Here is an 18,791-nt window from a genome sequence, read left to right on the forward strand (position 1 = left end):
TGATAAATTTCAAAAATGTATCATTTCTTTTTATTATTCGTATAAATTTCAGGTTCCGAAGATATCCGTGCTCATGAAACTCCAAGGTATAGTAGCCGCCCCTACAGCGCCTACATTGACTCGCCACTCACATTCAGGAGCATTTTTGATGAGCCCGTTACTGCTAATGAGCGCGTAAATTCGTCCGGTTACAGATATTTGCCAGTGAGCAGAGACACTTATGGCTACTCGCCACGTGCCATCTATGATCATCATTACAGCAGAACAAGTAAGTGTTTGTGAGAATTAACATTAAAATTTTTGTTTATTTACGCTGCATTTAGAAATGAAAGCATAAACTTCAAACTTTAAAAAACTAATTTTCAAAATCAGAATTATTTATTTGAACATTTTTTTTATATTTTCTTGGTCAATTAATAAAATACAATAAAGTTTTGAAAGTCTGAAGTTTTTGCTGTGGTAATTAAATTATTGCTTGAAAGTGCTCAAGTAACAATTAGGGATGTGCTTTTTTGGAGAGTATATTGAAATTTGAAGTGACTTTAAAAAAAAAAAAAAAAATTTATTTACATAGGTTGAGCTGGGTAGTCAATAAAGACCTCGCATAGACTGAATGTTGGAAATATTCATCAATATTATTTAACATTAAATTCAGCACTTAGAAAAGAACAAAACTTAATACGATTAATAAATTACTAAATATTTTGGCTTATCTCTTTTTTAAAATACTCGGTTATTTGACTAATAGAAATTTTGGAATACAAAAAAGATGACGTTTTCTACTTATCAAAAAGCAAAATAATTGATTTATTGAAAAAAATGAATCAAGTGATTGATTAAGACTTCCACTATCTACTGGCAGACACAAAAGTAATTAATCAAGTAACTTCCCATTTCTCTTGCAACTAACCTTTATAAGCGATTAATCAAACAATACAAATTTTGATTAATCTCGATTAGTTGATTTATTTGAATTTTTGTTTAATAAAAACTTAAAGTTTTCTCAAGTGATAAATTTTGTAGATAATCTAAAGGCGAACTAATTGATTTATCAAAAAATTAATAATGTGATTAATAAAGTCACTTACACTATTTCTACTTTAGCAACTCATATTCACTGCAATGCCATTTCTATAGCTTACAACAAAACTTAATATGCGATCAAATCAATGCTCAAAATTTTGATAAATCTCCTTTAATTGACTAATTTAAAATTTTTTATTAACAAGAAAGGGAATTTTCTAGAGTGATGAATTTTGCTATTAATCAAAAAGAAAACTAATTCATCTATCAAAAATATGTATAATGATATTACTCAAGTTACTTCCACTTTCTATGCTTTACCTATTCGTTCAACGTATTTTTTAAATCTTTCTTAGCTTACATTCATTTTTTATTATTTTTAAAATTGGTCAGGTTATGTATGATTTGACTATAAAGTAATTGACTAAGTTAATTTGAAAATTTCAGGCTAAGTTGATTTAAAATTTTTTTATCTAAACAATGGCTTAAAACAGCGGAATATTTAAGTGCTTAAAATTCAATAAAAAATTGATTGTACTTTATTGCTCGTTATTTAAATAAGACATTTGTAAGTTGATATAAATTGTTAACAAGTTTAAAGGGGATTAAAATAAAAAATGTCTTACTAAATATGGCATTTGGCGATTCAACTAATTTAACTAAATAATAATTAAATTTTGTAATTGATTAGTGGAATGCAAAATTTTTTACTTTTAATCAAAAGTTTAGTCACGTTAGGTCATAGTTGAGCCGGTGATCAAACTTTATAATTCGATCAATTAATAGCATCATAAATAACACCAAAAATGCTTAATTGAAGTATTTTTGATTGAAAAATTTTATTGATTAATTCATGCATAAAAAATTAATCTGTAAATAAAAATTGGAACTTATATACAAATAAATAGTTCTTGACTTAATATAGATTTCTAGTGAACAAAATTAGTGATTAATTATTTAGCTTATTATAAATAAATAGTCAATGGCTAAATAGAGTTTATGATTCGTAAGGTAACATTTTGAAAATAAGTCAACTTTTTTTATTAAATTCAGTTTTGAATGATTAATTAAAGCTATTTGTATATTTTAAATAATTTAATCGCTTACAATTAACTAATAAAAAGAAATTATTGATGAATTTATATTAAATTTTGAAACACGTGAAATCCAAAGCACATTCCTAATTTGTTTATTATTTCTTCTGTCATTTTATAATTAATTTTTTTTTTCATTTTATTAATTAATTTGAAACTTTTTCTATATGCAATTATTAAAATTTTCTTCATTTATATGCAAATCAGTCAATAGTTCGTCTGTCAACATTTCAAATTCATTGTAATTAAAATATCACATGGCCATTTCATAGCGCAATCGCATCATAACTCGAACATATGTATGTATGTAAATTAGGGTGGCCCTTCGTTGTATGGAGGGAAAAAAGTGTTTGGATTCTTGATTTCTTCCCCTAAAAATATGCGAATAACTCAAAAACGAATATATACAAAGTTTTAGGCCAATCAAAAAAGATTTAGAGGTGGCGCAAAGGGCTTGCAATCGTTAAAAATTACAAATTTTTACAATTTCGTGTTTCAGGCTTCCATATTTCTAAACCCTTTACTAACTTACTGCTTTTCCATACCGTAAAAAGATCTGTATTTTCTTCGTTTTCTAAAATGGCCACAATCTTCAAAATCGGTCGATCAATAACAGAGTTACAGGGCAAAATATATATCGCTTTCTACAAACAAATATGAAAAGTAAATTAAGTCTGTGCAAATGTGTTTATCAGTGAAAACGCTCAAGTAAACTTTTTTATACACAAATACATATATCCTTTGAAGCCAAACTTGAAGTTTATTTATTTAAAAAAGTATACACATATATTTTTTATGCATTTTCTTTCGAAATGCGTGATGGCACAACAAATTTAAGCCTGCACTGCAACTTGTTCTTGCAACAAGCATGTCGAAAGAAATTAAAAAAAAAAACTATAAAGAAATGAAAATATATATTTTAAAATTGCAAACAACTACAACAAATTTCTTTGACATTTTCTTATTAAAACTATACTACACTTGACTGAACAAATTTTGAATAGTAGGTTTTTTAAATAGATAAATTGCGGCACTTTGCATTGGGATGGAAAACCAATACCCGAAATAACAGGTAGTGAAAAGGTGGAACGACTTCCAGTTGTTGTTACTTACAATAATGGCGAACAGTTAATAGGAGCTCCAAAATTATATGCTGCAACAGGCTCGGAAATAGCTGATACGTTGTATGAACTGTTATTTGAATGGGATCTGAAGGATGATATTGTGGCCTGTTGTTTTGATACGACATCGGTTAGCACAGGCGTTATAAAAGGAGCTGCAACGTTATTAGAAAAAAAACTTGAGCCAAAACTTTTTACCTTGTCGTCATCATATTTATGAATTTTTGCTAAGAGTTATTTTCCAGTAAATAAGTACTAGTAAGGACGTTCAGTTATTTCGGCGATTTCAAGAAAATTGGAAAAACATATAGAAAAAAAGTTTTAGATATTTGCTACAAAATATTGAATTGAAATTACTTTTAAGCAAAGATACTATTCTTAATTTCTCTAAGGAAGAGTTGAAAAGGAAAATAGTAAGAGATGACTATACGGAATTATTGGAATTAACGTCTATATGTCTGGGAGCAAGTGATGGCATAAAGTTTCGTATACCAAGGCCCACTCATCATGCTCGGTGGATGTCTAAGGCATTTTATCGCTTAAAAATCTATTTATTTCGTGAAAAGTTTAAACTAACGGATTATGAAGAGAATTCGATAGCAAGTATATGCGCGTTTATTATACAATTCTATGTTAAGCTTTGTTTTAACTGTACCAATCCTCATAGAGCACCTCTTCAAGACATATCTTTTATTAAAGAAATTTATAAATACAGAAATGTTAATAAAAAATATCTGACATTGCAATAAAAAGTTTTGTAACCACCTATGTTACCTGTCTGAAGAATGTATTGCATTGGCATTGTTCGATAATGACGTTTCTTGTACCATGAAGAAAAAAATTGTACAAAAATCAAAAGCATAGACAACTGCGACAAGGAAAGAGAAAATTTAAAGAGGTTCCACTTAAGGCCCAGTGAACAATAAATTCACAGAAAAAGAACTACACGATTTTGTAACAGGAAATACAATTGAGTTTGTTGGTCGGTTTGGGATATCATCTCAATTTCTGGAGGTAGATCCACTATACTGGGGGGATACAGAAACCTACAAAAAAGCTAAGAATACTGTTATAAATATAAAAGTAGTTAACGACACAACAGAACCGGGAGTAAAGCTTATGGAAGAATATATAGAATATTTACAAATGACGAACAAGTAAAACAATATTTATTACAAGTTGTAAGTGATTACAAAAAACAATTTGAATCACATACTAAACCATCATTAATTAGATCCTAGGAAATAATATCATATTATACACCGTGTCCGCTAAAGTTTCACAAGATATATGAATATGTTTTAAAAATGTATTTTCAAAAAAGTTATAAGAAAAAAAATTGAAACAAACTCATTTACGTATACTCATTATATACACATTCTTTAAGTAATGATACCGTGTTTAAGGCATACTTTATTTTATAAGTTTATTATTATTTGACCAATTTTTGTTGTTTTAGATTTATTTGAAAGTCAAATATCTCTAGAACTTACTAATAATACGAAAAATTACGTTTCGCCGGTAACAAATGAAGTAAGGTTGACCAAATTTTAGAAATCCGTAATTTTTCAGGACTTCAAGCCTTTGCGCCACCTCTAACCCTTTTTCGATTGACCTAAGATTTTGTATATTCTAGTTTTTAGGCTATTCGCATATTTATAGGGGTGAGATCGAGAATAGTAAGACTTTGGAAAATAAGGGCCACCCTAATGTACATACAAACATCTAGGCCAATTAGCACTGCTTGGCTAGAAATATCTGAATCGTATTTCTGTGTCATTTGTTATCTAATTATTATAAATTTAATATTAATACATGAACACATAGACAATAAATAAAATATACATATATGCATTTGAAATTTGTCACACAACTGTGATCAACTTCTTCAATTCATCCCATTGATCGTGCGATCTACCCACGTATTTCGACACCGAGAGTATGCTTTATGCATCATTCGAGAAATATTTGTCTCACCTGAAATTTCTGTGATGATGCATTGGCCAACACCTAGAATTTCTTTGTATCACAATTTTCAATGCCACTAAACATGCAGCAACACAAAAAACAAAAAAAAAGTTTGTCAAAAAAAAATAAATAAATAAAAAAATAAGCAAATTGTGTTTTAAATAGAACGAAAGCACATACATATGCAAATTGAAATGGGTATGTATGTATACATTTCAGTTTTTACGTTGCGAAAGAAAATCACATTCATTGCGACTGTTCTCTGCTGTTTCCAAATGATTTGAGTTTTACAAAAATAGCTTTACCACAAATTACGTAAATTTCAGTGATTTTTTTTTTTTTTTTGTTTTTTATATACGTATCACGTACGAACTTGAAAAAAAGTGTAGAAAAGGGATATTTTTACTTAGCTGGGATCAAATTCTGATATTTATTTGCACAAGTTGATAGATTTGTACGTCTATATGTTTTAGCTGATATTAAGATTGGTTTATTTCAATGCAAAGTTTTCATAGTTTTTTTGTTTTTTTTTTTTTGAAAAATATGTACCCTGAAAGCTCGAATGACACATGCATATACACCAGCAAACAAAAAAATAGCAGTGGTAGTTTTTAAAAAATGTCTTCAACTAAATTCCCCATTCTTTCATTTTTCGATTTTTTAAGAACAAGCATAGTTTCAGTTTCACAAACGTTTTCGAAAAATTCGTAAATTTGAGCTAATTTTGTTTGTACTTCTATCAACATTTTTATACTCAGTTGAGCAGAGCTCACAGAGTATATTAACTTTGATTGGATAACGGTTGGTTGTACAGGTATAAAGGAATCGAGATAGATATATACTTCCATATATCAAAATCATCAGTATCGAAAAAAAATTTGATTTAGCCATGTCCGTCCGTCCGTCCGTCCGTTAACACAATAACTTGAGTAAGTTTTGAGGTATCTTGATGAACTTTGGTATGTAGGTTCCTGAGCACTCATCTCAGATCGCTATTTAAAATGAACGATATCGGACTATAACCACGCCCATTTTTTCGATATCGAAAATTTCGAAAAACCGAAAAAGTGCGATACTTCATTACCAAAGACGGATAAAGCGATGAAACTTGGTGGGTGAGTTGAACTTATGACGCACAATAGAAAATTAGTAAAATTTTGGACAATGGGCGTGGCACCGCCCACTTTTAAAAGAAGGTAATTTAAAAGTTTGGCAAGCTGTAATTTGGCAGTCGTTGAAGATATCATGATGAAATTTGACGAACGTTACTCCTATTACTATATGTATGCCTAATAAAAATGAGCAAAATCGGCCAAAAACGACCACGCCCACTTAAAAAAAAATTTAAAGTAAAATTTTAACAAAAAATGTATTATCTTTACCGTATATAAGTAAATTATGTCAACATTCAACTCCAGTAATGATGTGGTGCAACAAAATACAAAAATAAAAGAAAATTTTAAAATGGGCGTGGCTCAGCCCTTTTTCATTTAATTTGTCTAGGATACTTTTAATGCCATGTCGAACAAAAATTTACCAATCCTTGTGAAATTTGGTAGGGGCTTGGATTCTAGGACGATAACTTATTTCTGTGAAAAAGGGCGAAATCGGTTGAAGCCACGTCTAGTTTTTATACACAGTCGACAGTCGGTCCTTCCGCTCGGCCGTTAACACGATAACTTGAGCAAAAATTGATATATCTTTACTAAACTCAGTTCACGTACTTATCCGAACTCACTTTGAATTGGTATAAAATATGGCCGAAATCCGACTATGACCACGCCCACTTTTTCGATATCGAAAATTACTAAAAATGAAAAAAATGCCATAGTTCTATACCAAATACGAAAAAAGGAATGAAACATGGTAATTGGATTGATTTATTGACGCAAAATATAACTTTAGAAAAAAACTTTGTAAAATGGGTGTGACACCTAGAAGAAAATGAAAAAGTTCTGCAGGTTGAAATAAAAACCCTTGAAATCTTGGCAGGAATACTGTTCGTAGTATTACATATATAAATAAATTAGCGGTATCCAACAGATGAAGTTCTGGGTCACCCTGGTTCACATTTTGGTCGATATCTGGAAAACGCCTTCACATATACAACTACCAACACTCCCTTTTAAATCCCTCATTAATACCTTTAATTCGGGGAGTGTATTTATCGTTAATACAACAACAATAGCGGCATAGATATGCTTTTTTTGGTAAGAGCATTAATTTATTTATTCTGCTTACAATTGCAGCCGACGCTAGCCTAGTTATCCTTTTATGTATACCGTGCTCTGATCGAGCTTTCTGTGTGCTTCTTCTTTGACTTGGGTTGCAGTGACTGCCTCAATGTCATCGGCGTAGCTGGGTTGGAATGTATCAACGAGCATTTCACAAAAGAAATTTTCATCGCAGCAAAGGAACTAAAGATGAGGGCCAATAAAACGGTTATTTGATCGATGTGGGCTTTCTGTGTTGATTTGGATGTGAGCTCTAAGATAATTTTTGATAATACACTGTAGGAAGCAGCCTGATTTAGAATTTGGCTTAACTAAATGATAGAAGACAGAAGGAAACTTATTAAAAATTATTTGGAAAACACCACTTCTTACTTTTTGATAAATGACTTTTTTCTAAATATGATTTAATTCAATATTAATATCTAGTATAATAACCCATGTGTGAATGTACTTAATAAAATGTTATTTATTTTTTCTTTCACATTTTGCACAAAAAACACAAACCTCAGAGCGTGTATAAGTAAAAAGCTTGATAAACCATTCTAAATTTAGAAGAGCAAATATGCAAATTTTTTAAAAATTGTGCAAGCACACTGCAAAAAAAAAAAATCAAATTTAGAGATATAAAAATTTAATTCAACTAAAATATGTTAGACCTCTCTCTGATTGTCGAAATGAGAGTCTATCAGGAAACGTAAAATTTCTATGAATATGATCTCCAAGTAGAATCACTTCTGCAACCTAGCTTTCCAGCGGAGATAGTCACATCATAGCGTATAATGACAAGTTTAATACCTAACGCACAGACGTTAAAACAATAATCAGACTTTAAGCGCGAATCCACAATGAATCCGTCGCTCATCCTTTGCCATAGACAGATGAGTTCCATTGGTCTGATGCATAAAAAGCGTGCATTATCGCAGCCTCGATTTCTCAAGTAAGTATTAAGAAATCCGAATCCGAGAAATCGCTTTCTTTTTTATGCTTGAGGCTCAATATAGTAGATACAATTTTTGGAACGTCAAGCGAAGCGATGGCCATTTCGTAATGCGCCGCCTTATTTTATAATCTTCGAAAATCCTCTCAAAATCTATTTTAAGCTGTATATCAAAATGTTTGACAGGTTATATAATACACTTGCCATTATACATCATGGCTAACAAACTCGTATTTTGAAAGCTAAAATGAATATATTATCGTTTTCACAGAAAATTTCGTCAGTCATATGAGGTCGATTAAAATTTATTAGAAAAAAAAATATGCCTAAAAGCATTTAAACTAAAATGGTTTATTATTTACCACGTCAAGATAAATGAAGAAATTCAGAAAAAATTTGTTAATTACAACACATATATATTTATTAAACCAGTTTGTCAGTTTGTAACTTTTCATTGTTAAATAGTTAATTGTTACTTTGTTCTCAATAAATAATTAATTAATAAAAAAAGACACACATTTAAATTTTGTTTTCAATAACTCGCACCTTAAATTGCTTAATTAGTAGGCGTGCTTCACACACGAAATACAAACTTTTAGATTCAGCATTAAAACAACAGCGCAGAGGCAGATACCAGTGATTTATTCTGCTAACAGGTATTGCATAAATCTTTTTTAAATATATTTTATTACAGCAACAAAATTAGTAAAGTTTGAATTAATTTTAGAATTTTTTACTGTTGAATTTTAAAAAGTGTTGATTACAAATTTAACTTATTCATATTTACGTTCTTTACTTAAGACATTATTCGGTTAGTTATTTTTTTGGCTGCTCCTATTGTTTCGATAAATTCCAAGGCGTATTCAGTAACAGTAGTGGAATTCACTAACTTTTTTACCCACATTTGCCATCGCTTTATTTGCGAATCGATAACTATAACGATTTCGTTATTAAGTAACTATTTTGTATGGATATTTGTTTATCCACGATCAGCTATGTTGTTAAATAAATTGTTAAATAAACGGCAAGTAAATTGGCTGCATTAAAAATCACGAAATTAATATTTCTGGCAATTTTAATTAAAAAAGAAAATCGGAACTTTAATTAAATACTTTCAAACACGACAAGCTGCTTTATAAATCAAGTGGACGTTTTATCACAAGATGAAGAATTACTAAGTCCACCGCCAGTGGACAAACACCTACTTAGAGAAGTAGATAACCCATTCCACTTGAATGCAACGGTGTTTTGAAAGCTGTACCTACTAACCCCAGACTTGACTCATGATATTATTTCTCAACTTGATGGTATATTAAGGGGTACAAGAATAACTGCGATATCAACAGGAAATTTAAATGCCAACTATTTCGAGTCGTTAACACTAAGTTAGTAATAGTACAATCGGTAAGGCAAGCGACAAAATCGTTAATTAAAATCTCGATAAATCGCATTGTTATAAGTTAGTGAATTCCACTAAAGGTGTTGTTATCCCAGCAGCTGATTGCTTCTTCTTGATTATTTTCCCTACAGCGTCTGGTACTTTAATATGTCAGTTAATCGAAATCAACTAAAATTGTCGTTTGACTTGACATTCATTTGTACGGCGAATTGGTTGAATTCGCTTGCCACCACCTGGTATGGATTCGCCTTGGTAAATTCATTACACACATTTTCGAAATTTTGTTGTGTTTTTTTTATATTTCCTTATTTCTATTCTTCTTAATTTCGGTTTGTTTCAATGCAAATTCGGTACAAGGTGTTGTTATTCCAACTGCTGATTGCTTGTTCTTGACTAGTTTCCAAACAATGCTTTGATACAACAAAGTCAGTTAATCGAAGTCAAAACAAATTTGACATTCTTCTGCACGGCGAATTGGGTTGAATTCACTTCGCCGACACATAGTGTAGATTCGCCTTACTTTGTTCTGGATGATAATTCTTTTTTTCGGACGAATTGAAATTTCCAATTTTTTTGATTAATATGATAAATATTTATCTAATGTTGCTGAAACCCAAATTTTATTGGGTTAGGTTTGCGCGTATTTTGGAGCTCTGACTTGTACCAGCAGCAAAAACTTTCAGCCAAATGACAATCTTTAATCTTCTTCTAGTTTTTCTAAAAAAAAATAATCCAACCCGAACTTTACTAACACACATCGCGCTAAGTGGAATTACTGACACGTCCGCGACTCGAATTGTATAATTATTAGATTAATTAAGACACAAAGTTTCTTTTCATTCTCCTCTGTCTAAGCGACACCAAATCTTTGAATTTTGAAACAAACATTTTTTTTAAAACGAGACTTCATAAGGCTTTGAAGTGAAACAGCCTAAATAATATGTAGCTGTGCTTACAAAAAAATTTATATGTGAAGTCTACGCTCTCATATGTAGTTTGTGTAATATTTCAGAACGATAATTCATAGTTTTGTGGAACAAATAAAAAATTTCAAGATCTATATTTAAAAAAATGTAAGAAAACACGTTTTTCACCTTTCATAGTTCTCTGAAAGCGTGTTGTCAACTTTTTTTGTCATGAACATAATCAGGTCCGATAGGCAATAAATCCATAAATGCTGCATACTTGGTTGAAGTTCTTCTGATTAGACTAAGAAACGAGAGAAAGAAAAGTCAAAGATTTGTGGAATTGCCCACATGTTTATAGCATAACTTTTCAACTTCTTATTATACGGGTGATGCTCATTGATTTATTTGAAAATCTTTTTAAATATTTATTGGAGGAAAAAAATAAGTCTTCTTAATATGTATGTATATGCAAGAAATCTTTTTTTTTGAACTTAAAATAATTCTCTTAGTGAGAAAACGAAACAATTATCAAAAAAATATTTTTGAAGACTGCGATAAATATATAGTATCCAAGTTGATATCCAACATCATTTTCGAATCAATTTCCAACCTTTGAGCAATTTTGTGAAATTCATATTATTCGAGCTGATTTCATATACCGTCCTCAATTTATATCCCTCAAATTTCTCCAGCTGATATTTCCCACTGGATAGGGGTAGTGAAGTGAAGTTGAAAATAAACATTTTTTCCAAAGTGGTACCACCGGAGCCAACAGCTGCTTATGTGGTTGAAAGGATTAATGAAGCATTATAAGTTAAAAAAAATTTACATATGTATTATTTTAAGTTCCGCACATTTAATTTCAATTATGGAATCACACTTGAGTACGAGTTGAGTACTATATTTTTCTCAACTTGAGAAAGAATATTTTTAAATTAAAAAAAAAATGCCTTTATTATTGAGAACGCTATGATTCTCTAGTTTAACCGCCGTTCAGAAATGATTGAGGTTTAAGAAGTATGCTAGCTATCAACTTGAGCTCTAATGTGGCTTAAGCCCAAATGTTTATTGGGTTAGGTTTACGCGTATTTTGGGGCACTGACTTAAATGCATACCCACATTCATTAACATGCATTCAAATTCATTGCACTTTTATAGAAATTCCTGCAGTTACATTTATGCTTTTCATTTTCATTTCTTAATTACGTGCAATATTGTAATTAATGCATTTTAAGGCTACACTGCAACCATTTGTATTTCATTTTTATATCATGAATTTTTAATTTAACTTATAAAAAGCCTTAACTTTATTTTTAGTAGCTTATTAAATCTTTTTTTTTTTTATATCTCTGCTTTTTTGCCAACGATGTACCTTTTTCATACAATATATTGGTCTTGCTTTATTTAACCACGTTTAATTGCTGCTCTCTTCAATATCTTGAACCAATCTCTGCTTCGCGCGGCTTATCTATCGTATGTATTCATTGCTTTGGATTATGCTTGTTTATGATTTATGAGTCTTAAACGCTTTTTTATTTACAATGTAAGCCATTTTTATACTTCCGTATATATTATGCTTAGTATCTAATTAATTTTTTTAAATAAAATTTTAGTTCCAGCCAACTACGATGCAGAGAGGGCATGGAATGATCATTTGAAGCGCATGCAAGAAATTGAACGCAGGTGAGTGAGATAAGAGTAATATTTAGTGGATAAAAGTATAATTTGTTAGAACACTGACTTTCTTCTGACCCAGTATACAGAAACTTAAATGAATTCCTAATTCATCAGAAACCCAAAGAAATTTAAAAAATCTTAAACTAGAAAGTTGTAGCTAGTTCTGGGCTTGAAACAAAACTAATCAGTTTCAAAAATCTAGAAATAGAAACTTGTATACAGTGTGGTTTTAAAACAAACTCCTTTAGTTTATACTTGGCGCTGAAAATTTTAAATTAAAAATTTCAGTTGTGAAAAGTTCCGCAAGTCATAGCTTCCTTTTCGAAATATTGTGTTATATATATGGGGTATTCCATCCCATTTCGACCAATTTTGAACCCGACCCCCTCAGAATTTTTTCAAATTTTTTCATCCAACTCAAAAAAAGTTATGAATTTAAAAAAAAAACCGTTTTTGTTTTCAAAATGCTATAACTTTTTCAAAAATTGACCGTTTGGGATTTTTTTTTAATTTGCCTTTAAATGTACTTTTCGGAAAAAATACAAAAAAATTTTTCAGGTTTTGTTTTTTTTTTTAATTTTTCAGTTTTTCGAGATTTTTCGAATTTCGCCATTTTATTATTTTTTTTTCTCATAAAAAAACCAATCAATTCTGCAATCATCCCCACTAATTCCGGAATCAAAATATTTAAAACTTATTTTGAGTTGGAAAACGGTGTTTTTTCAAAATGCTATAACTTTTTCAAAAATTGACCGTTTGTGATCATTTTTTTTTTAATATGTTTTTAAATGTACTTTTCGGAAAAAATACAAAAAAAATTTTAAAGTTTTTTTCAATTAAATAAAAAAAAAAAATTCTCGGCCCACTTCGGGATTAGTGGGGATGATTGCAGATTTGATTGAAGTTTTTTATAAGAAAAAAAGGGGGGCAATTCCAAAAATCTCGAAAAACTGAAAGATTAAAAAATAAAAAAACTTTTAAAATTTTTTTTGTATTTTTTCCGAAAAGTAAATTAAAAACAAATTTAAAAAAAAAAGATCCCAAACGGTCAATTTTTGAAAAATTTATAGCATTTTGAAAACAAAAACGGTGTTTTTTTAAAAATTCATAACTTTTTTTTGAGTTGGATGAAAAAATTTGAAAAAATTCTGAAAAACGTCTTTCGTAAGCTGGAAAAAGAAGAAAAACTTTTTTAAAAATTCATAACTTTTTTTGAGTTGGATGAAAAAATTTGAAAAAATTCTGAAAAACGTCTTTCGTAAGCTGGAAAAAGAAAAAAACTTTCAGCCAATTCTAAAGGGGTCGGGTTCAAAATTGGTCGAAATGGGTTGGAATACCCCATATGTATAAGGTGTTATATCAGCTGATTTACGGCCGCCACCTGTTTGCTCCCGGCATGCGGCTGTGATTGCTATTATTTGTAAGAAGGTTTAGTAACGGGAAGCAGATGCTGTCACAGTCAGTCACGGTTATTCTTTCCTAGCTTTCGCTGAAACTAACTGTGCTCTTTCAGTAGCTGTGACACAAAGACGGGTACACGAATATTTGCCAAATCGAAAGCACCAGAGAAAATGAAACCAATATTAGCAAATAACGCCATTTTGAGGCATATACTTTAATAAACAGTTTTTTTTCTCAAATCAGAATTTAAAATTTTTAAGCTGAAAAAGAGTCGTTTCAACAATCCCTCTTAGAATGATATGCTTTCTAGGCATGAGAGCTCTCACATTTTCATTTTTTAATTAATTAAATATTATTAATAATTTATTTGCATAAATATTATTTGCTCTCTTTAGATACCCATCTCGTTATGGTCTCTACCTGAAGGACAAGCCATACACACCCAATGCTTTGGTGCCTTTGGAATTTGAGCCAGAAGACAAGTTGCTCCAAGACCTCAACAAGGGTAAGGAATTATAAATTATAAGTTAAGCAACCAGACAAAAATAAACAACAAAAAAACTAAAAATAACGTATACGTAAAACAACAACAATAAAAAAACAACATTTTTCCGAAAAAAATCTTATAAATGTTAAAATGTCAAAAGAACAAACGATGAAACAAATAAAATACAACGAATAACATTGTAGAAAATTACAGATATTGTAAACACGAACAAGAAATTTTATGAGGAGTTAAAAAAACAAAAACAACAAGAACATAAGAAAAATAGCATATCCTCAACACTGAAAAGAGTCTTCTCAAATTCATGCAAATAAAATAATTTGAAAAATATTAAGTTTGTACACTCCAACAAAAATGGAAATGAAAAAAAAAAATTAATTGGCAATTTATAAACAAATAAGTACATACCTATTTACTTTTAATGGATAATTTTAAAAAATTTATTTTTTAAAAGTGAACAAACTAAGCGAACAATTTCACGCTGAAACACAAGTTTCCACTTTAATTTACACTGTCCCTATTTCACTGTCACTTTTTGCGTCAGCACAGACTATCATTTTATTTTAAATTTTTTTCCTAAAATATATGTTTCTTTTTAATTTTATATTTACAGCAATAAAAGTTTGAGCAAATAACGTAGCTATTTTTTGCTAGGTAAACTACACAGCTGCACAAAATTTACAATTTTAGAAATTTTAATTAATATTATCAAAGCAATTTTTGTGTCTTTAAATGTTTAGCTAACACATGCGTACATATGTGTTAAATATAAATAGAAATAAATTAATTTGTGGAATTATGTATTGTAGAGTGAAAAACTCTAAAAGTAGATATTTACGCCAAATTCAAAGTACAATTGAATAAAGAGTCAGAAAAAATGCAAACAAAGTGAAATCAAGAAAAATGATAGAAAAAACAAATCAATAAGCAAAAATTCGTTAAATGTTTCATTGTATTTAACGTCATTTGAAAAATGTTTACGATTAATTATAAAAGAATAAATAGATGAACAAAGAATATTATATCTACTTATCTTATATAGACTACTATTTATTTAGTTATTTATGATGAAGCAGAAAGAGAGAGATAAACTGATTTAAAATCATCATTCAAATAGAACAACCACATACGAATAATAAAAAAAACCTGTTTTTATTTACTACATACATTTTAAATTAATTAAATACTAACCAGTAACTTAAAGCCTTCAGCTCGGACAGGTTTACATAGAACATTTTCCAACGCTTCACTTCATAGCTTCGCTTTGACAGTTAAGTAAAACTTATGCTTTAGCCAGTCATTTTCTAAATAGAAACTTAAAAAAAAATTACAGACAACACTCAAATTTGACGTACTTTTTCCACTTTTTATTTTGTTATTTGCTTCGATTTTTGAGGAATATAGCGCTTCATACAGAAGAGCAACATCTATTACTGTTTCGTCGCAGTAAAAATCACAGCGTTATTGGTTCATATTGTTGCTGCTAATGGCTGCCATGATGAGAGCTGTGAATGGGGCTGTAAGTTATAGGTATTGTTTTTTAAACGTGCTTGCGAACGAGACGCGATGCTGTAACAATCAGAATTTTTTGTGATATTTCAGTCGCTGTGAAATAATCACAGGTACATTGCTAGTTGACATTTGTAATTCATGCATCAAGCCGTCAGTGAAAAATCGCTGATTGTATTATATACATATCATATATATTATTTCTAATTGCTGATTTTATGTACGGGTTCCTCTTTGGCTTTTATTTGGAATCCTAATCTATTAGCGAGCTTTGGGCAATTTTGGTGGTAGTGCTTTTGATTAGCTATATTTTATTAAAATAATTTGTTAAAAATAAACGATTGTGAGCACACAAAGAAATCTATTTGTACTATGGAACTATTGTGAATATTTGCACTGCATTACCGGCAGTTGCTATTATTCGCTAGATGACAGCGCAAGCTGTAAGTTTTAATTGGTTGATAGAACAGCTGATTTCTGTTGATATATGATAAGAGACTTTCATGTTGGTTGCGCACGGGTCCGGCTCGTTTATTTACAATGTCAAGCGTCAAGCAAGTCGAACAAAGTAAAGTTCTATGTAAACCAAGTATAACAATCATATGATAATTTTCAGTACAAAAATGTAAGATTTTGCATAAGTCATTCACTTAATAGCTTTAGCAAAAACTTTTTTTATATCAACGCCAATCGTGCTGTTTTAGATACTTGCAGTTTAGGAAAATATATGACTATATAACGCGTACATAAGCACGTAAGCATTGAACTTTTGGGGAAACAGATTTCAGTGCGCGAGAAAAACCGCATCTTTACGCATTTAAGATTTGAGTTTTTTAAGCCAGAGTAATTTTTTTGTACGTAGCTTTGATGGTAATCGAGTAAGTATAGCAGGCTGATCTCACGATTTTAAAAGAACAACGTGCCATGTGACTGTGTCGTTTTAACCGCAGCGACTTTAATCTACGACTGTCCCCACATTCCAATGAAATGTGATCCAGATACCCATAAAAATTTAACATGCAAATGCACCAGCAATGTGATCGATATGGATCAATTTGTTGTTGCATTTGCATGTTAAATTCTTATCGGTATCTGGATCACTATTCCTTGGAACGCGATGTGTATGGTAAAAGAAGAGCAATAGAAGCACGTTATTACGCTTGCTAATAATAGGGGGACTCATGATAGCATATAAACTTATAAGGTGTAAAAATTATATCCATTTACACACGCGGTTATATGAACGCACCTAGTAATACTCTTGATAAACTTGATTGTTTTTCAGCTGTATTATTTCCAAAAAAATTTTTTTGATTGTTATACAAATTAAAAAATACCAAGATTAAGTGAAAAATCAAAACTAAAACGCCTTTACTTGCTGATGTTGGATATTTTTGATGAAAATGCCGTCTGTAATGTCTGCAAGGTTGCATTCCTTTGAGTTTACCGCGTTTACACAATGAAATGTTCGCGTAAATTTATACAAATTGTGTAAATGATTTTTCATACAAAATTTGACAGCTCGTGCGTAAACTAGATAAATTTATACGTTTACACACTTTATAAGGCATTTATACGGTTACATGAGTCCCCCTAATAGCAATGAAAAACCCCATCACAGCTGTGCTCTCAGTAGAACAATTAGTTGCGACAATATGAATCAATTAATTGGTGATGTGTGCCGCTATCTTCTGCTAGGTGTCGCACTAAATTAATACATATGTGTCAAAACAAACTCTCATTTGTAGCTTCGTAGGCTTTTATCTTTTCAAAAATTTACTGCGACAGCCATTTCTTCTTACTTATAACACAAACCACAGGCCTATTGGTTCATAGGATCACGGCGACTTATTCCTGTGACGAGAGACGTGATGAGCTTTATTGGTAAGCGTTGTTGGAAGTAGTCGCAGATGGCGTCAAACGCAACCTGGCAACGCGTTTTCTTCTGCATGATATCGCTAGGGTTTACGGTGATGTTCCAGTCATTGTGGAAAAATACCAGATACATTATTTCAACTCTAGCAAATACTAATATAGCAATTTTTGAAAGCCTTTTGGAAGGATACTGTTGCTCAAAGAGTGCAACTCTGCATACAGAAACGTTTTTTTTTGTTTTTTGGTAATTATCAAAAATAGTACTTTTGAGAAGGAGACACTCTCCGCTTTCCCAGAAAAATATTGAGTTTGTTTACATTTAAATTGAAGTAATACTCCTAGAGAATGCTTAGCACTACATCTTTCATAAAACCATAGTGCGCTAAATCTTCAATTCCACTACTACTTAATTTTTTGCTGAGTTGGAATAAAACGTGTAGGTCCATCACTCAATTTTTAGTGAAAGGTGTCACAAATTTAGTAGTGAAAAACTATGCTTCAAACCAGTGAGTACATTAGGAAAGCTCGTTTAATTAACGAACATTTACCTCAAGCTATGAATTTCACTAAAAATCATATCATATATTAAAAATTCTCATCAAATGATAACCACTTCAAAAATATCACCAAGCAACAAAAATGCACAAAAAAATATATCAAATACTGAAAAAAAAAAAATCAAACATAGCTATTACATTAAACATAAAAAATAAATCATCGAAAAATGCTAAATAAATCATTATTTTAACATTAAAAATTAAATCTCTTGTTTTCTTTTATGCTCACATGCGAGTGATGTGGAATTTTGGATTTTGAGTTTCACTACGCCTATAGAGGGTTGATTTTTTCAACGAGTTTTTGATTTTTTACTTCTTTGAAGTGTTTCAACCTTTGCTTGTTTTAATTGTTTAATTTGCTTATTAAATATATTTTTTTTTTAATTTAGTTATAATTTTTTGTTGCAAATATTTTATTTTTATTTTTTATAGTAATTTATTAATTTAAAAATGGTAATCAATTGTTATATTATTATTATTTTTTTTTTTTAATGAAAAATATTTTGTAAACATTTTTTTATTTCCATTTAAAACTGATGTTTATGTTCTATGTCAAAATTTTTTGTCTATATTTTTAAACTCT

The 18,791-nt window shown here is 30.1% G+C and overlaps 2 protein-coding genes across 12 annotated transcripts in view; one reads left to right on the forward strand and one right to left on the reverse strand.

The window, feature by feature from the left end:
- Positions 1-18,791, reverse strand: part of Gyc88E (Guanylyl cyclase at 88E) — a 282,867-nt gene that overhangs the window by 136,761 nt on the left and 127,315 nt on the right. The gene's annotated exons all lie outside the window — the stretch shown is intronic.
- Positions 1-18,791, forward strand: part of Mf (myofilin) — a 50,634-nt gene that overhangs the window by 12,783 nt on the left and 19,060 nt on the right. For 9 of the 11 annotated variants that reach the window (XR_010952253.1, XR_010952252.1, XM_067780296.1 and 6 more), the window contains exons 3-5: positions 53-268; positions 12,298-12,367; positions 14,158-14,267. Coding sequence is in view for 9 of the 11 variants with exons in the window: in XM_067780296.1 (XP_067636397.1) it covers positions 53-268; positions 12,298-12,367; positions 14,158-14,267 (396 nt within the window). In the remaining 2 variants the exon portion in view is untranslated. Of the gene's footprint in view, positions 1-52; positions 269-12,297; positions 12,368-14,157; positions 14,268-14,880; positions 15,296-18,791 lie in introns of those variants that run through there. The other 2 variants (XM_067780381.1, XM_067780314.1) reach the window with 2 other exon arrangements.

The sequence above is a fragment of the Eurosta solidaginis genome, chromosome 1 (genome assembly GCF_040869045.1).
Source record: "Eurosta solidaginis isolate ZX-2024a chromosome 1, ASM4086904v1, whole genome shotgun sequence".
Classification (NCBI taxonomy): Eukaryota; Metazoa; Arthropoda; class Insecta; order Diptera; family Tephritidae; genus Eurosta; species Eurosta solidaginis.